Here is a 20,257-nt window from a genome sequence, read left to right as displayed (position 1 = left end):
GACGGGGAGAGAGAGAGAAACATCAATGATGAGAGAAAATCCTTTGGGATTAAGTTCATGTTCTCTACGACCAAGGTCCATATGTTTAGCACCTAAGCTTTCTTCTATGTAATTTATTGTTTCAGATCTTATATTTAGGTCTTTGATCCATTTTGAATTAATTTTTGTACATGGGGATAAACTGTAATCTAGTTTCATTCTTTTGCATGTGGCTTTCCAGTTTTCCTAGCACCATTTATTTATTTTTTTATATATCTTTTTTATTGATTTCAGAGAGGAAAGGAGAGGGAGAGATAGAAATAGAAACATCAATGATGAGAGAGAATAATTGATTGGCTAGCTGCCTCCTGCATGCCCCCTACTAGGGGATGAGCCCCACAACCTGGGCATGTGCCCTGACCTGGAATCAAAACGTGACCTCCTGGTTCATAGGTCGACAGTCAACCACTGAGCACTCTGACTGGGCCCAGCACTATTTATTAAAGAGGCTTTCTTTTCTCCATTGTGTGTTTCTGGATCCTTTGTTGAAAATTATCTGCCATATTCGTGTGATTTTATATCTGGGCTCTCAGTTCTGTTCCATTGGTCTGTGTGTCTGTGTTTCTGCCAATACCATGCTGCTTTGATTGTCATAACTCTGTAAACTCATTGATCAGCTGCCTCCTGCATGCCCCACACTGGGAATCGAACCCTCAGTCCAGGCATGTGCCCTAAATAGGTATCAAATCATGACCTTCTGGTTTACAGGTTGATGCTCAGCCACTGAGCCATGCTTTTTAAAAAGTTTCAATATCTTTGGTAAAGTTCTCATTTTGTTTTCTGAGTGTATTGAATTATTGCCTGTCTATATTTTCTTGCATCTCATTGAGTATTTTCAGAACTGCAGTCTTGAACTCTCTATCATTTATATCACATATTTCCATATGTTCATTGAATATCAAAACTAAGAAACTAACCTTGACATATTATTAACTAAAATTTTCTTAAGAGCTTAAAGCTTATCTTTAAAAGGAAATGTCAACTATAAATAAAGCTTTGTTACATGGTTTGTATACACAGACACACCAAAGTATTTTTTGCTTTTTTTAAAATGGTGGACTAAGTTTCATTCTGTCTGAACTGAGATAGTTCATTTCTCATACTAGATTTATATGTTCTAATGTTAAGACTTTTTCTCTCTCTTAAAATTCACAGTTCTTTAAGGAAAAACAGTAATGCTCTGCATAGTTTACTGAAACGAGTGGTCAGCACCTTTAGTAAGGACACAGGTGAACTTGCATCTTCATTTTTGGAATTTATGAGACAGATTCTTAACTCTGACACAGTGGTATGTATATATGTATATCATATGTGTTTGTATTCTTAAAGTTTATCATAGGTTAAACAATCACTTCATTTAAAAAAAAAACTTGTAATGTATTTTTGGAATTTGGAATGTAGAATCTTGTTTTTTTCCTGTGTCCTCTCCCCATTATGAAATCAGATTTTTTATTTATTAAAAATTATAGATGTTTGAGTAGTCTTTATTGAATTCTAATTTATTAGACATTAATTTATGAATCCTCTCTGATTTTGCAACTTAAAAAGAGAAAAATACTATCCACACTATTTTTTACATTGAGTTGCTTTGCTAGGGTCATTTAGAATAGTCAAGTTTTATCAGTCTCTTAATTATTTACTGTCATTTAAATGAGCATTTACTGATTGTGTTTTGGCTGCTGTGATTTTGGGGGTGAATGTAAAGTTTATTATACTAGACTATTTTGGATTCATCTTAGATATGGATTAAAGATTATTTAGTTCTAAAATCTTAATAAGAGTTTCTCTTATTAGTATTTTACAAAATCATGCTTTATATTATGGACACATTTCCAGAAGCCATTAATAGGCCTGCCTTTAGGAAGTGCTTCTGGTCAAACAAGTTTGGGAATGTCTCCATTGATGAAACTTAACTGTGTACATTGGTATATTACAAGCTCTAAGAGGTTCTGGATAAATAGAAACTTGCTTTACTGCAATCTAATCCAATTTTGTCCAAATGTATTGCTTGCAAAATACTTGTGTGTGTGTGTGTGTGTGTGTGTGTGTGTGTGCGTGTGTGTACGTGCACAGTTGTTAATATCCCATGGGTTAGTATTCTGTCAACACTGATTTCAGAAATTTTACGCATATTTAAGATTTCTATTTGGGAAGAGTTGTAGAAGACTGTTTAGTACAGTGTTACCAAAATAAATATAATATAGAAGGTTTTCATAGGAAAAAAATTAAGTTTACTGTTTAGTGTATTTCTGTTATGTGTATATTTTATATTGAAAATATTTACTTCAATAGCCTTTCTTGACTGCCTATTCTCTTTGTAGCGATTGTGCCAATTTCACTGCTAAATTATTGTTTGTTTTATCTTACGTATAGTTTATTAAAGTGATTAAGTTTACCGGATGCTTTGATTTTAGAAGATTGGCATATTTAACAGTAGAACTGTGGCTACCCTAAAGAGATTTACTACTTATTATTTTCACCAGATCATAAGTGACATTGCTAATAAAACAATGTGGTAGATTTTGTTTTCTTACACATATGGTAGATTTTCTTACACATATGACCAGTTAAACAGTTCCTAATAAAAACCACCAACCAGTGTTTATTCATGAAATCCAGAATCTGCTGAACCCTCAAGTACTGCTGAGTAATGCTTTTTATTCATTCCTTATCAATGCCTTTTTTTTTTCTTACCTCCTTGGTTAAAAAGATTAAGGCCATTTTGTTTAATTTCTAAATCATTTCACTCCCTCTTAGATTGTTTCCTTGTTCTTTTTAATCTCTTGTTTTTCTTCCTTAATCAGGAAAAATATTCCCCTACATTACCTCATTTCTATCTATGGCATAGATCTCCCTTCTAATATTCTGATTCCTTTTCTCTCTTCTCTTTTCCTCTCCTGTCCTTGCTCTTAGCTAATGTATAGAATTTCTGAATATCAAAAATAAAATTCATTATCTTCCCCCATAAACTTGTTTTATGTTTTTATACCATTGATCTTTCCTGACATTCAAGATAGAACTAATGAAATAGTAGCCAGTTTTCCCTCTTCTGTTCATCATTTTCAGCTGCTTATTCTTCATTAATTTATAAACAACCTTTTATACTTTACTAGAGGCCTGGTGCAGGAGATTCGTGCACTGGGGGAGGTGAGGGTCCCTCAGCCCGGCCTGTGCACTCTCACAGTCCGGGACCCCTTGCTTCTGTATTGAGTGTCTGCCCCCTGGTGGTCAGTGCACGTCATAGCGACCAGTCGTTCCACCGTTTGGTCGATTTGCATATTACGCTTTTATTATATAGGGTTTCTTCTTTTGATTTCACCACTTCTACCTTAAAATTTTCCTTCGTGCTCCTCCTTTTTTGTAACATTTTTATTGAGATGAAATTCACACCCCATAAAATTCACCCTTTTAAAATGATGATTCAGTGATTTTTAGTTTATTCATAGAATTGTGCAACCATCATCACTATCTAATTTTAGAATGATTTCATAACCCCCCAAAGAACCTTTGTACCCATTAACAGAAACTCCCCATTCTCTTTTGCCCCTACCCCCTGGCAGCCACTAAGGGCATTGTATTGAATTTGTAGATCAGTTTTGGGAGCATTACCATTAAATCTTCATGTCCAGGAAAATGGGATGGCTGTACATTTATTTGGGTTGCTTTAAATTTCTTTCTACCATGTTGTATTGTTTTCAAAATATAAGTCTTATGCCTCTAAATTAGGAATTTTTTAAAGCTATTATAAATGGAATTGTTTCTTAATTTCATCTCTGAATTGTTCTTTATGTTTAGAAATACAATTGAATTTTGTACATTGATGTTGTGTCCAACACCTTGCTGAAGTTTTTTATTAGTTTTTTTTAGTTGTTTCCTTAGGATTTTATATATACAAGATCATGTCATATATAGAGGTAGTCTACCTTCTTCCTTTCCAATCTGGATACCTTTTTAATTTCTTCCTTGGCTCATTGTTCTCACAAGAACCTCCAGTACACGTTGAATGCAAGTGACAAGAATTGATGTTTTTATCTTGTTCTTAATCTTAAGGAGAAGGCATTCAACTTCTGACCATTAAATACAATATTAGCTATAGTTACTCATACATGCCCTTTATGAGGCTGAGACATTTCCTTCCTTTTGTAGTTTTTATTGAGTGTTTTTATCATGAAAGGTGTTGGATTTTGTTAAATGCTTTTCTGTCTCTATTGAGATGACCATGTTGTTTCCCCCCATATTCTGAATATTATGTGTTCTGCATGTACCAGTGTATTTTCCATTGGATATTTTTGTTGAGAAATCTTAGTGCCAGTATATTGAGTGCATGTGTTTACCTATTTATTGTGTGAATTTTACTCAAAGAAAACTTACTTCAATTTTGAAGTGACTAAATCCTTCTTGAAACTAGCCATTTGTACTGATATAAAACCAAAACATTAAGGGAAAGATTGCAGAAAAATTACTTAAATATCTGAGTAAGTTTGGAAGCACCTTTGCAGATTTCGTTGTTCTCAAATTTGATTTGTGTGTGACATTTACAGGGATGTTGTGGAGATGATAGTGGTCTCATGGAAGTAGAGGGAGCTCATCCATCACGGACAATGAGTATTAATGCTGCAGAGTTAAAACAACTTCTACAAAGCAAAGAAGAAAGTCCAGAAAATTTGTTCCTTGAACTAGAGAAACTTGTTTTGGTAAAAAACAAAGATAAAAACAGAAATAAAATAAAAACAGTGCATTCCCAAGTCCTATTTTCTTTTCCATTTGACTAGCACAAGTTTTTCTAGTGACTTTTTAAAAATAGTGAATCCTGCCCTAGCCAATTTTGCTTCTGGTTAGAGTGTCAGCCCAAGTATAGAAGGGTCGCAGGTTCAATTCTGGTCAAGGGCATGTACCTCGGTTGCAGGCTTGATCCCCTGGTCAGGGTGCATGCGGGAAGCAACCAATCGATGTGTCCCACATCGATGTTTCTCTCCCTTCCTTCTCCTCTCTCTAAAGATCAATGGAAAAAATACCCTCGGGTGAGAAACTGAATCCTCAGTTGGGTATTTATAGCATTTGAAATAACCCTGAGTTAATAATTTGGAGTGAAGTCCTTCATATTGTGAAGAATCTTAAGGACTATATGAAGGCAGTACTTTTTGAATTGTTTATTGGTTGAGTGCAGGTGCCCCTGCTGCCGTTCTTTAGAAATAAAATAAGTGTTTTTGGTGTTTGCTTTATTTTATTATGTTTAATGTTAAGTTGATAACTTCCTGATGGTGCTCCAAATTTTTAAGTAATGAAATAATATAAACTTTTCTACTAAAGAGTTAATAGATTTGGGGCACAAATGTTTTAGTTTTACCTGCATCTTCTTAATTTGTTTTTGTTTGTATTTAGGAACATTCAAAAGATGATGACAATCTGGATTCGTTGTTGGACAATGTAGTTGGACTTAAGCAGATGCTTGAGTCATCAGGTGATCCTTTACCTCTCGGTGACCAAGACGTAGAACCAGTACTTTCAGCTCCAGAATCTCTCCAGAATCTGTTTAACAATAGGTAAAACAAGCAATATTTTGTGGTTGAGTAGATACAGTGTATTAATGGCTGGAGGTCTATAAATGGCCAGCTTGCTATTTTTCTGTAACGGGGCAGATAGTAAAATTCTAGGCTTTGCAGGCCACATTAAGCCTCTTTTACATATTCTTCTTGACTTACAAACCATTTCTAACTTGTAGGCTATACCAAAACAGGCCAGTAGAATGGGGGTCATAGTTTACTTATCCCTGATATGCAATGCTTCTTGATCTTTGGAGCACTGTACTTTCAGAGCATAATGACTATTCATTGTAATGGAATTATTCTCTGAATTTAGAAAAATTAAGTATGGACATTTTTTGTACACATTGGTACAGTTTAATAAACTTGACTTTTTGTAAGTAAATCCAGTACTGTTTTATTTTACTGAAAGGTCAAAATTTGTCACTACAGGGTTAGTTTCCAAGCTATTGATTTTTAAGGATACTTAATTCTTAAATAACTTTTTGAATTAATTTTTTAAGTGCTAATTTTTAATACTTTTACAGGGTGACATTTTAAATTGTACTTTCCATAGATTTTACTCTAATTACAAGATGTTAAAATTTTTATTTTGGATTTCTTCTTTTTACCAAATTCTTCTTCTGTTCTAGGACTGCATATGTACTAGCTGATGTCATGGATGATCAATTGAAATCTATGTGGTTTACTCCATTTCAGGCTGAAGATATTGATGCAGACTTGGATTTGGTATAATTTTATTACTAAATATTTAGAAAAAAAAGTTGTTGTTTCTTTGTGTATTGTTAGCTCTCATATAGCTGTTACAAGTTCATTTGGGGACCAGTACTGCATGCTTTTTATGTCAGTCGCCCACTTAATAGTGTCCAAGACTCAGTTTTTATGCTACTTGTTTTGCTTCTTTCTGGTTAGTGATCTGTATATATGGGAATGAGACATTTTATTTTATTTTTAAAAAATATATTTTTATTGATTTCAGAGAGGAATGGAGAGGGAGAGAGAGATAGAAATATCAATGATGAGAGAGAATCATTGATCGGTTGCCTCTTGCACGCCCCCTACTGGGGATTGAGCCCGCAATCCAGGCTTGTGCCCTTGACCTCAATGGAACCAGGGACCCTTCAATTCCCAGGCTGACGCTCTATCCATTGAGCCACACCGGCGAGGGCAAGAATGAGACATTTTAGGAGAAAATCACATTTTTGCATAAGTATACTGAAGTAATTTGTTTTCTTATATTTTTAAAGTAGAGAATAATTGATCCCCCCAAATTAATAATTATTCCCGTGTTTGTGTTTAAGGAGCGGAATGGTGTTGTGTTATCTGCTCTTAATTTGAGGAAATGTAAGGAATGTATTTGTTAGAATAATGAAGTACTAATGCAAATTAACATCCTTAAATATAATGCTGAGTAGGAAATAGTATAGTTACACTAAGACTGAAAATTCAGTGTAGTCTGTTTTGTGCTTCTCAGATATATTAGGGAGGATGATTTCAGCTACATCTTATGGTACCATATATTATTTTTTTCTTGATCAAAGGAATATATGTATTTGATATTTTCTGTTCTAAAAAATGCTGTTACTCATCATGTACAATAACATTTTTTAAATGATTCACATTTAAAGTGTATTTAATGTATTGAGGATTCTTTTTCCTTATTTAAAAGATCACATACAATTCTCTTTAAATCTCATTAAAGAATTAATTTCTTGCCCGGTGGTGTGGGTCAGTGGTTGAGTGTCGACCTATGAACCAAGAGGTCACTGTCTGATTCCATGTTGGTGCATATGCCTGAGTTGCGGGCTTGTGTAATAGGCAGCCAATCAATAATTCTCTCTTATAATTGATGTTTCTATCTCTCCCTCTCCCTTCCTCTCTGAAACCAATAAAAACATATTTTTTTAAAAAAGAATTAATTTCTTTTTTCATTGGAAATTGGTCACTGATTCTTTAGAAGAACTGTGCTGTCCAATAGAACTTTAGGTAGTGGCAGAAATATTCTATATCCTGTCCAGTAAAGTAGCCACCAGCCTTATGTGACTGGTGAGCAATGAAACGTTAATGTGGTTAAGAAACTGCATTTAATTTTAATTAATTTAAAATTAAATAGGCATATGTGGTTAGCGACTACCATATTGGCATCACATAAAACATTTGTGTTACAAATCGTTCTTTTTATAAACTTCACTTTGAATCACAACTGTGTTGCATTAATGACTGTGACCTTACATGGCTTAGGGAAATTTTAAGTGTTTTAGGTTTGGTAAATTTGAATAAAACCTAAGTAAATGTGATTTTCATTTCTCTGAAAGTAAACTTAGGTTGGAACCTCATTAAATGCATAGAACTTTGAGACCTGATGCACAAAATCCTTTTATAGCAGATAGGTTAACTATATAAGGCTTGTAGAATATGTTATTTTCATATTCTTTTGGAAAAGTTCTGGAGATACTACATTGTTAATTTATGTAGAGAAATCCTGAGTTTTTTGTCAGGCAGCATAGGTCTCTTCGATTAATAACACTTCTGTGAGGAAGAATGCCAAACCCATTCCCCTCCAAGAAAAACCCACAATTGAATTCCTAAGATTTTTTTTTTTTAACTACCAGGGATGTTGCTTTTTGAAAAGATGAGGGAAAGAGGTAGGCCTATAATTAATTAGAGTCATATAATTTATAGGAAATAAGAATTTCCATAGTTAAGTGTTACATTAATAGTTACATTTAAGGTGTATATTTCATTTTATTTAATTTTTATGACTGCAGGTAAAAGTGGACTTAATTGAACTCTCTGAAAAATGCTGTAGTGACTTTGACTTGCACTCAGAATTAGAGCGCTCATTTTTGTCAGAACCATCATCTCCAGGGAGAACCAAGACCACTAAAGGATTCAAACTTGGGAAGCACAAGCATGAGACCTTTATAACTTCAAGGTAACATTTATTCTACTAAAGATTTTGATTGTGGTCATATATGTTTATTTATTTTAATGTATTTTAAGCTAGACATGTGGCTATTAAAGGATAAAGGAAGCCTTGGCCGGTGTGGCTCAGTTAGTTGGGGGTTGTTTGTGCACCAGAAGGTTGCCAATTCAATTTCTAGTCAAGGGCACATGCCTGTTGATCCCCAATAGGGGGTGTGCAGGAGGCAGCCAGTCAGGGGGCACTGAGAGGACTGGGCGCCGCCATCTTTGAGGGTGGGGCAGTCAATTAGCATATTCCCTCCTTATTGGCTGTGGGCGCCGCCATCTTTGCGACAGTGCGAGGGTCAATTAGCATATTTCCTCTTTCTTAGATAGGGTAATTGTTAGTTATACCAATAAAATGTGAGTGCCATTCTTAGCTAGTTTTGTTGTATTTCCATGGAAAGTACAGGTATATCTTGGGAGACATGTAGGTTTGGTTCCAGACTACTACAATAAAGTAAATATCATAATAAAGTGAGTTACATGAAATTTTTTGTTTCTTGGTGCATGTAAACACTATGTTTACCCCATACTATAGGTGTGCAATATCATTGTGTCTAAAAACCAATGTACATACCTTAATTAAAAAATACTTGATTGCTAAATGATACTATCATCTGAGCCTTTGGTGCGTCAATCTTTTTACTGATGTAGGATCTTGCCTTCAATTTGTAAAAAATGCAATATCTGTGAAGTTCAGTAAAGTAAAGCACATTAAAGCAAGGTTTGCCTGTAATGGAAATATTTGCAAACTAACCACAATTGGAATAAAAAATAGTTGAAATGTAGTTTTCATATTGTAAAGATTGATTTATATTTTCATTGGAGGTATATATTTTTAAAACATGTTTTCATGGAGTATTTTTGTTTTAATAGTGGAAAATCCGAGTACATTGAACCTGCCAAACGAGCTCATGTTGTGCCCCCACCAAGAGGAAGGGGCAGGGGAGGATTTGGACAGGGTATCCGACCCCATGATATTTTTCGTCAGAGAAAACAGAACACAAGCAGACCACCATCTATGCATGTGGATGACTTTGTTGCAGCTGAAAGTAAAGAAGTGGTCCCGCAAGATGGAATACCCCCACCAAAACGGCCACTCAAAGTCTCACAGAAGATTTCTTCTCGTGGTGGATTTTCAGGCAATCGAGGAGGACGGGGAGCTTTTCACAGTCAAAATAGGTTTTTCACACCGCCGGCCTCAAAAGGTAACTACTTATATATGTTTTCTTTCTCTTTTTTTGTTTTGTTCTGTTAATCCTCACCTGAGGATATTTTTCCATAGTTTTTTTTTTTTTTTTTTACAGAGAGGAAGGGAGAGGGATAGAGAATTAGAAACATCGATGAGAGAGAAACATCATCAGGTGCCTCCTGCACACCCCCTACTGGGGATGTGCCTGCAACCAAGGTACATGCCCTTGACCAGAATCGAACTGGGACCCTTCAGTCTGCAGGCTGACGCTCTATCCACTGAGCCAAACCGGCCAGGGCTTTCCATAGATTTTTAGAGAGAGTGGAAAGGGGGACAGAGAGAGAGAGAGAGAGAAACATCGATGTGAAAGACACAAATTGGTTGCTTTCTGCACGTGCCCGGACTGGGATTGGGGATCGAACCTGCAACCTAGGTACTTGCCCTTGACTGGAAATCACACCTGTGACCCTTCAGTCGCAGGCCAACACTTTAACCACTGATCACCACCAGCCAAGGTTATATATATTTTCTAATGGGTTAGAACAGCGATTTTCAACCAGTGTGCTACAAGTTTTTAAAACATGCACTTGACTATTTAGTCGGGGGCACTGACCTCTTCCCTTAAATAGTCAAATAAAAAAATGACAATAGCCAACATAATAATTGTCAAGTGTGAATAAATGAAAATTATACCTATTTTTTGGTGTGCAGCAGAATTTTAGTAATTGGTTTGTGTGTGTCATCAGATGAAAAAGGTTGAAAATTGCTGAGTTAGAATAGTGGAATATTAGAATATGAAATAGAAATTATTGAGATGATAGTGATTCAGATAAAGTATTTTTCTGTTACTAAAATTAAGCTGCCTCTTGATTATTTTCAGTGTACTATTTGCAGAGCATTTTATTGGATAGGGAAACATTCTCTTTTAAATTAACCTTTGCTTAATCTAAGCACATTTAGTGATAAGTTTAATTAAGTCTGGGCTAATTATTTTCATTTTTACATTAAGAATTATGTTTATCCTTTCTGAATAATACTTATACATTATTTTTATAGCTGTACTTATCAACAATTTCCCGAAGATTTTTCTGTATATTCACCATTGAATCTCTTGTGTACTTGATTCCTAATGTAATATTTATTCTATTTTAAATTGTTTCAAGATTTTAGAAACTGAGTTTATTCATAGATATTATGCTTCACCAGTAGATTGATGACATGTTTTTCTGCTGCTGTGGAGGGTAGGAGTGAAAGAGAATAGGAGTTTACATTAATAGCAAACACATAGCAATGTTAGGGATGGTTATAAGCACTTGACATATAATACTCTCACATCAACCCCATGAGGTAGGTTTTGTCAGGATACGTAAGTGTAAGTAGTAAAACCAGTATGTGAACCTGGCAGTCTGGCTCCACTGCTTCTGCTCCTATCCACGTATGATGCTGCCACTCTACAGTATATTTCATTGACAAAAATTTCAGTTTATCTTCCATTCCTTTTGAAGCTTAAGGAAAACCTGTCTGGTCTTTCTTAATCCAACTGAAGTTGTGAAAAAAGATTTTGATTGTGTTGCCTTTAGGAAACTACAGTCGTCGGGAGGGAACAAGAGGCTCCAGTTGGAGCGCTCAGAATACTCCTCGAGGAACTTACAATGAAAGTCGTGGAGGCCAGAGCAATTTTAATAGGGGCCCTCTTCCACCTTTGCGACCACTCAGTTCTACAGGTAAGCATTCTTCCGACTTGGTATGCTGAGAGGGAGGTGAAGCCTCATTTCAAATTGTTAAATGTAATGTACTCTGGTTCTGGGAGAGAATATTTTAGAATATAAATGTGTAATTCTGAAGTCAATTTACTTTTATATCTGAACTAGAGGCCCAGTGCATGATTGAATCATGCACGTGTAGGGTCCCCTACACGCTTTCGCTTTCGATCACGGGGGAGCTGGGTGCCTGTCTGCTGGTGCACCAGGCCTTTCAGAAGCCTCCGGCGGGCTGGAGGCTTCTGAAAGGCCTGGTGCCTGAGTGGACAGGCACCCAGCTCTCACGCTTTTGCTTTTGATCGCTGGTGTACCAGGCCTTTCAGAAGCCTCCAGCATGGCGGAGGCTTCTGAAAGGCCTGGTGCCTGAGTGGACAGGCACCCAGCTCCCACACTTTTGCTTTCGATCGCAGGGGAGCTGGGTGCCTGTCCCCTGATGACTGAGCGGACAGGCACCCAGCTCCCATGCTTTTTTTTTTTTTTTTTAAATATATTTTTTTATTGATTTCAGAGAGGAAGGGAGAGGGAGAGAGAGATAGAAATATCAATGATGAGAGAGAATCATTGATTGGCTGCCTCCTGCACGCCCCCTACTGGGCATCGTGCCCACAACCCGAGCATGTGCCCTTGACTGGAATCGAACCTGGGACCCTTTAGTCCACAGGCTGGCGCTCTATCCACTGAGCCAAACCAGCCAGGGCAACTCCCATGCTTTTGATGGTCCGCGGTGGGACGTGAGCTCGCTGCCCCAGAGGCCCCTTCTGTGCCACAGCACAGCCATGGCGCAGATGCTGAGCTCCAGCCGCCGCTGGCAACGCGAGCTCAGCGTCCCGCCAGCCCAATCAGCCACCCCGCCACCCCAAGTCCCGCCCACCCGCGCCTCCTGGCCAATCGCGGGCATGGCGAAGGTATGGTCAATTTGCATATTTGTCATTTATATCTGAATGAGTGCCCAATGTATATTTTCTATAGAAATAACCAAAATTGCGGATTCTGACCTTTGTGTATAGTCTGAGCAGTTTCATGGCGATGTGCTCTGTTTTTATATTTTAACCCTTTGCACTCGCTTGCTTTTTTCTCGATTCCTTTATTCTAATGCTAACCGTGTCGAGTCACACTCGACATCCGAGTGCAAAAGGTTAATGATAAAAGCCAATCCTTAGGTACATTTTTGACCAAAGTGTTTTAAGAACAGACATACCTTCATATGGTGTCTTCTGTTTTTAGTTACTGTACTATATTGTGTGTATACTAGTAAGCATATAACGCTTACCAGCTTTATTTGAGATGTTGTTCTCATATGAAACTATTTAAAGAGGACAGTTCACACTGGTCTTTAACACATTCATAGAACTTGTACGTGGATTTTAAAGGAGCCAAGAATAATTTCTGTCTTGGTTGGAGCTCAGTGTTCTAGATGAGTCTTCATGTATTGGGAGAGGAAAGGATGCTGCAGCTAGTACTGTGTGTGCTCTTTCTTTTACAGGCTACCGCCCAAGTCCTCGGGACCGGGCTTCCAGAGGCCGCGGGGGACTGGGGCCTTCCTGGGCGAGTGCGAACAGCGGCAGTGGAGGCTCCAGAGGAAAGTTTGTCAGTGGAGGCAGTGGTAGAGGTCGTCATGTGCGGTCCTTTACACGATAAAAGTTGTTTTGGGAACATCCTAAGTGTATATGAACATTTACTGACAACAACAAAAATAATAAAAAAGACATTGAAGGACCAACTTAACCTTTTAGCAGTTATCTGGAAACTCTGAAAAAATATTTTTATCTGAAGAAAACAGATTTTGTTTGATACATAACACAAGATTTCAATAAAAATCCAAACTTTGTATGTATGTTTTTATATATTTTTTTCTCCTTCTTATATAAGACTAGAAAATTTCTTAGGTAGAAAAATGAATGATGAAATTACTTTTGGCTTCGTGCAGTGGTCGACAAACTCACTAGTCAACAGAGCCAAATATCAACAGTACAAGGATTGACATGTCTTTTGAGAGCCAAATTTTTTAAACTTCTTCTAACGCCACTTCTTCCAAATAGACTTGCCCAGGCCGTGGTATTTTGTGGAAGAGCCACACTCAAGGGGCCAAAGAGCCGCATGTGGCTCGCAAGCCGCAGTTTGCCGACCACGGTCTTAGTGTATCCTTGTCTATACCACAGATGTTCCCAATATTTTCTCAGCTCATGGTGCCCTTTAGCGTTTCAGTAATTTTTTTTTTTTTCACATCTAGGACAAAAGGATTGCATAATACTTACATTTATTAAGCAGCCAGGTCCAAACAACTTAGTAAGAATTTATATCATAAGCACTAGTCAGTGCGGACACTGTACAGCTTCTCACACCTTGGAATCAGCGTGGATCGACACTGCTACTATCACTTCCTGTTCCACTATGCTTTTTGCACAGTACTTTTGATCACAACTGCTGAAAACCCAGTTTTTAAAAGATACACTGTCATGGGAAGAAATATAAAGCCACCTAATATTGAGAATATAAACTACCTCAAACTAGTAGTTTGTGTTCTGTCCAATAGATGTGTTCCCCTCAAAAATTTAAAATAAACACTGACCCTTGTGCTAATTTACTAGGGTACCCTGATGCATAGTTTGGGGAACCTTTTTGTCTGTAACAAAAGAAACACAACGTTCTTCTGTACATTAGAAATGTGTATGTACTTTGTGTTTCAGCTTTATACTTATACCTACATTTGCTATTTTATTACAGTTATCTAAAGCCTAAAATGAGGTGTGTCCTAATAGTTATTTTGGGAATCCAAAATACCTAATAAAATCTGGACTTTATATACAGAAATAAAGTTTATAATGGAAAATAGCCATATTTTTCCCAAGAGATAACACTGAGCCTTATATAACTGACAAAATAGAGACTCCTTGCCCGGGCGGAGTGGCTCAGTGGTTGAGTGTGGAATCAAGAGGTCACCTGTTCGATTCCTGGTAGGGACACATCCCCAAGTTGCAAGCTCAATCCCGGGAGGTGGGGGTGGGGGTGCGGTGAGGGGGTGGAGGGCGTGCAGGACGTGCAGGAGGAAGCCGCAGCCAATGGATGTTTCTCATCAATGTTTCTTCTCTCTCCCTCTCTTTCAAATCAATCAATAAATAAAAATAAAGACTTAACAAAGGAGTGTGTGTGAGTCTCATTTCATTCCTTTATCATTCTGTTTTGCTGAAATATTTGTGAGTAAATACAATGTTTGTTAGAACGCCTTGAATAAAAGCTCAGCTCTGAAGATTCTGATGTTTAAGTGAAAAGTAAAGGAAATCTCATATCCCTAATGGCCTCAAAAAAACAAGGATAACTAAACCCCTTTAAATTCTCATACCTAGCCCTGGCTGGTTTGGCTCGGTGGATAGAGCGTAGACCTGCAGATTGAAGGGTCCCAGGTTCGATTCTGGTCAAGGGCACATGCCTGGGTGGCGGGCTCGATCCCCTGTGGGGGCCATGCAGGAGGCAGCCGATCAGTGATTCTCTCTCATCATTGATGTTTCTATCTCTCCCTCTTCCTTCCTCTCTGAAATCAATAAAAATAAATTTAAAAAAATTCTCAAACCTAATAAGCTCATCTCTAAAGATATATTATTCACATTAGATAGAATTCAAAGTTTGTCCCTAATACCTGACCAAATACACGTAATAATTGTTTCTTAAGTAATTACATTTGTTGAATAATAAAATATGGCTATATATATGTACATATTTTTTATGGAATGCTTCATGAGTGTGTCATCCTTGTGTAGGAGCCATGCTAATCTCTGTATTGTTCCAATTTTAGTATATGTACTGCCGAAGCAAGCACTATAGGTACATTTCTTGATTTGTTTTTTAGCTTTAAGTTGAATATAATCTTTGAGAAATATCAGTGTTGTGTATGCTATTTGACTGCTAGTGTAACACTCAGAAATTCAGGCCAGCCAAAGTAATAAATTAGTACTGTAGAAGCAAATTATACCTACATTTGCTATTTTATTACAATTATCTAAAGCCTAAAATGAGGTGTGTCCTAATAAGTTATTTTGGGAATCCAAAATACCTAATAAAATCTGGACTTTATATACAGAAATAAAGTTTATAACAGACACTAGGTATATCCATGCTGTTGTAGATGGCAAGATGTGCCACGCCAGCACAGCCAAGGGTTCGGCAAGCCTGAGGGAGGGCTGGCGAAGGATGAAGAAGAGACAAAGAGAATAAGCTGGGTCTAGGTGGATCTTCTGGGCCTGGCTGAGGCCACAGAACAGATCCAGACTGCAAGCTGATGCTTTATTTTATAGTCAGGGGTAAACAAGGCAATTTACAATGTTCTTGTAAGTTTCACTTGTTTTGGCAGCACTTGCTGCCCCTCCCACAGTCCATTAGCTACCCAGGAAAGATCTAGGGAGCAGTCACAAGATCAAGTTTAATTATGCTTAGAGGACTGTGCCCTCTAAGCTGGGACTTGTTTGCAGCTTTGCCAGCAGGTCAGTCCAAGGCTTAACCCTATAACTGCTCCCTACAGCAAGATTTTGTTTTTTCTTATGGTCATATTCCATTTATGTGCATCATTAAAAATGTCCTGATTGCCTAATAATCTTAGGTAAATGAGAAGCTAAGGAATTCAACATGTTGACTATCCCCTTCATGCATTATTACTCAGTCTTTATAACAGTCCAGCAAAGGAGATATTATCTTAATTTTACAGATGTAGAAATCTAAGGAACTTGATTCAAAAGTGATAAAAACAAGTTTTAAAACCACGTTGGCTAGCTTCTAATTTTTTTAAAGTAATTTTTGTTTTTCAATTAGAGTTGCTGGACAATGTTATGTCAGTCTCAGGTGTATAACCCAGTGATTAGACAATTATATAACCCAGGAAGTGATCACCCCATAAATCTTGTACCCATCTGACACCATACATAGTTACTACAATATTATTGACATTCCCATGGTTATTCTGTAACCACCAATTTGTACTTCTTAATCTCTTCACTTCTTTCAGGCATCCCTCCAACCCTCCTCCCATCTGGCAACCATCAAAGTGTTTTCTGTATCTGAGTCTCAGTTCTGCTTTTTCATATTCAGCATATAAGTGAAATCATGGCATTTCACTCAGCACAACACACACTAGGTATATCCATGCTGTTGTAGATGACAAGACTTTATTTTTTCTTATGGTTGTCATATTCCATTTATGTGCATCACTTCTTTATTCAACTATTGATGGACACTTAGGTTGATTCCATATCTTGGCTATTGGAAACAATGCTGCAATGAATAGTGTTTTGGTTTATCATTTTGGGTGCGTTTTGTTTTTTAAAATAAATATCCAGAAGTGGAATCGCTGGGTCCTTTGTCTCTTGTTATAGCTTTTGTTTTAAAGTCTATTTTGTCTGGTATAAGTATTGCTATCCCAGCTTTTTAAATTATATTTCCATTTTCATAAAATATCTTTTTCCATCTCTTTACTTTCAGTCTGTGTCTTTTGATCTGAAGTGGGTCTCTTGTACACAGCATATGTAATGGTCTTGCTTTGTTATCCCTTCATTGTCTTTTCATTGGAAAATGTAACCATTTGCATTTAAAGTACTTGTTGATAAATATGTATTTATAGCCATTTTTATTCATGTTTAAAAAAAAGCCCTCACTGGAGGATATGCTTATTGATTTTAGAGAGGGGGGAGAGAGGGAGAGAGAGAGAGGCATTCATGTGAGAGAGAATATTGGTTGCCTTCCATATGTGCCCTGACCCTTAACCTTTCTGTATATGGGACTACGCTCCAACCAACTGAGCCACACCAGCCAGGCTATTCATGTTTTATATCTTATTCTTCTTAAAAAAGACCGTTTAATGTTTTTTGTAATAATGGTTTGGTGGTGGTGAGCTTCTTTGGCCCCTTCCTGTCTGGGAAGCTCTTATCTGTCCTCTCATTCTGAATGTTAGACTTGCTGGATAGAGTAATCTGGGTTGTAGCTCCTTGGCTTTTCATCCCTTTCAATAATTCGTGCCAATCCTTTCTCACCGTAATGGAACCCAGGACCCTTCGCTGCGCAGGCCGATGCTCTATCCACTGAGCCAAACCAGCCAGAGCATAAGTCCCTTTCTGAATCGAACCCCAAGCCTCTAAGAAACTTGGAGGCGCGTACAGAGAAACGCCAAGGGACACGTGCGGGAAGGTCGGCCAATCAGAGTCGGGCTGGACCAGGCGCCGCCGGCAGGTAGTGCGCACGCGCGGCGGGCTCTTCCGCCATTGGCTGCGCGGCAGCGGGAGGTTTGAGCTCTGGGCGGTGAGGGGAGCGCTGTCTACCCCGCTGCCTCCCGCGGGGACTCCGCTTCTTCGGGTCCTGGCCCGTGGCTTCCCAAGAGACCCGCCGGGCGGCAGCCGGCAGGCCCGTGAGGAACTCGGCGAGGAGAGGCGCCAGAGCAGGCTCCGAGGGAGAAGGGAAGGCCGGCGGCGAAGCAGGCGGGGCCGCCTCCTGCGGGTCCCGGGGGCGATCTGAGGTGTGGGGGGCCCCTGGCCGCGGGTCCTGGGGGGCAGGGGGCGGGCGGCGGTGGGGGTGCGTTTTTGGCGGAGCCCCCGGGAGAGGGAACTGCGGGCGGGGACGCCTCCGCGCCCGCTCTGCGGTCCGCTGGCTCTGCCCGCGGCGTTTCCTTCCCCCGGGCTGGCCTGCGCCTCCTCCCGGGGTTGATGCCTTAGCGGAGGGTGTTGGCGGCCGGTGTGGTGGGGCCATGACGTCCAAAGAGCAGGTGAGCCCTGGCGCGTTTGGCTCAGTGGATAGAGCGTCGGCCTGTGGACTGAAGGGTCCCAGGTTCGATTCCGGTCAAGGGCATGTACCTTGGTTGTGGGCACATCCCCAGTGGGGGGTGTGCAGGAGGCAGCTGATCAATGTTCCTCTCTCATCGATGTTTCTAACTCTCTATTCCTCTCCCTTCCTCTCTGTAAGAAATCAATAAAATATATTAAAAAAAACAACAACAAAAAAACAGGTGAAGCCCGCAGTGCAGCAGCAGCAGAGGCGGTCCGGGGCTGGTTCTTGGTGGTTTATTTACCTCCTTGCCCCCGAAGGTCGGATGATGGCACCCCTCCCACCTTCAAAGCCCACACAAACCCCCAGCTTTCGGTCACGATCCCCTGGGTCGAGCTACATCCTTCACTGTCCCACCTCATGGGACCTTCATCACAGGACCTTGTGTATTAAACATCCAATAATAATTAGACATGGTATTATTATTATTACAGATATAACCTTGGGTGCTTACTATGTGTCAGCTTTGTTCTAAGTGCTTGGAGTATTTCATTTAATCCGACAGCACTGTCATCATGATTATTGTACCCCCTTTTATCGTTGAAGACATGGAGACACAGAGGTTAAGCAAACTGTCCAAGATCACACACTAGGAAGAGTCAGTCCAGGTATTTACCTGTAAAGCTGTGTGTTGTTAGTGATGACATTACACTGTTACCTTCAAAGCTGTGTTCTTCATGATCTCTGCATTGCTCCAAAGTTCGGGCTTTCTGATGGGTTGCAGCTGTCAGCCAGGACTTGCCATTGACTTGGGAGGAGAGAAGCAGGTAGGGTGTTCGCATCATCTCAGAACTTGTAGCATCCCAGTAGGGCTGCCAAGTGGGCATTATTTATTTTATTTTTTAATATATTTTTATTGATTTCAAAGAGGAAGGGAGAGGAGAGGGAGAGAGAGAGATAGAAACATTAATAATGAGAATCATTGAGCCGCTGCCTCCTGCATGCCCCCTACTGGGGATGGAGCCCAGCAACCCAGGCCTGTGCCCTTGACTGGAATCGAACCTGGGACCTTTCAGTCCTCAGGCCCACGCTCTGTCCACTGAGCCAAACCAGCTACGGCCAAATGGGCAAAGGGCTCAGATAGTTCTAATTTAAGAGGTACGAGGAAGCTGAAATATTTATTTATTTCAGAGAAGAAGGGAGAAGGAGAGAGAGTTAGAAGCATCAGTGATGAGAGAGAATCATTGATGGGCTGCCTTCTGCACGCCCCCTACTGGGGATTGAGCCTGCAACCTGGGCATGTGCCCTTGACCGGAATCGAACCCGGGACCCTTCAGTCTGCAGGCTAATGCTCTATCCACTGAGCCAAACCGGCCAGGACGAAGCTGAAATATTTAGGGGAAAATATACTGATGCCTGCAGCTTACTTTTAAATGCATTAATAAGTTAGATGACTGATGGATGTAAATGGCAGAGCTAGAATTCAAGCCAACTTAGAGTCCGTTTTCTGAACCACCACCTCCCTGTGCTGCTTCTCACTTGCCTACATTCTCAAATTCATTTAAAAAAATAGTTAATAAATAAATAGGAGGGTTGAAAAATTAGAAATCATGTATTAGGTCTGGAAGGGTTTTAGGGTTTAAGGTGGTGATGAAAGAAATTTTACCATCTAGTCCATTCTCTTTATTTTACAAATGAGGGAATTGATATCCAGAGAGTTTAAATAGTTTGCCCAAAGTTTCTAGCTACTGTATTTTTCTAGTGTTCTTTTTAAAACGGTTTGGTCAGAATTTTCAGAGTTTTACAGGGGGATCTGACTAAATGCAGAAAATAAAACCTGCTAATTTCATGATGTGGACATCATTTTTATTAATGACATCGAGAATTTATTTAAGTAGGCTCATCATTATCTTGTTATTTCAGTTAAGCTATTGTCATCTAAAAGCCTTGAGTTTTTCATATAAAAGTTCTATTTCATTTGACCATTAAGGGCCTAACATTTGTGTTTTAATTCATCA

At 38.9% G+C, this 20,257-nt stretch overlaps 2 protein-coding genes across 5 annotated transcripts in view; both read left to right on the top strand.

Annotated features, from left to right (window-relative positions):
• VIRMA (vir like m6A methyltransferase associated) overlaps positions 1 to 14,410 on the top strand; it is a 48,475-nt gene extending 34,065 nt beyond the window's left edge. The window contains exons 17-24 of the mRNA XM_079796468.1: positions 1,195 to 1,327; positions 4,581 to 4,733; positions 5,422 to 5,582; positions 6,215 to 6,311; positions 8,351 to 8,517; positions 9,426 to 9,757; positions 11,322 to 11,465; positions 12,985 to 14,410. Coding sequence (XP_079652594.1) covers positions 1,195 to 1,327; positions 4,581 to 4,733; positions 5,422 to 5,582; positions 6,215 to 6,311; positions 8,351 to 8,517; positions 9,426 to 9,757; positions 11,322 to 11,465; positions 12,985 to 13,139 — 1,342 coding nt within the window. The 3' untranslated portion in view covers positions 13,140 to 14,410. The remainder of the gene's footprint in view (positions 1 to 1,194; positions 1,328 to 4,580; positions 4,734 to 5,421; positions 5,583 to 6,214; positions 6,312 to 8,350; positions 8,518 to 9,425; positions 9,758 to 11,321; positions 11,466 to 12,984) is intronic.
• Positions 14,411 to 17,790: 3,380 nt separating this feature from the next.
• The window catches only part of RAD54B (RAD54 homolog B), a 70,088-nt gene continuing 67,621 nt past the window's right edge, over positions 17,791 to 20,257 (top strand). For 3 of the 4 annotated variants that reach the window (XR_013814929.1, XR_013814931.1, XM_079796121.1), the window contains exon 1: positions 17,791 to 17,994. The gene's annotated coding sequence lies outside the window, so the exon portion shown is untranslated. Of the gene's footprint in view, positions 17,995 to 18,478; positions 18,908 to 20,257 lie in introns of those variants that run through there. The other variant, XR_013814930.1, reaches the window with a different exon arrangement.

This window comes from Cnephaeus nilssonii, assembly GCF_951640355.1.
Source record: "Cnephaeus nilssonii genome assembly, chromosome: 18".
Taxonomy (NCBI): Eukaryota; Metazoa; Chordata; class Mammalia; order Chiroptera; family Vespertilionidae; genus Cnephaeus; species Cnephaeus nilssonii.
This window is presented reverse-complemented; position numbering and strand designations above follow the sequence as displayed.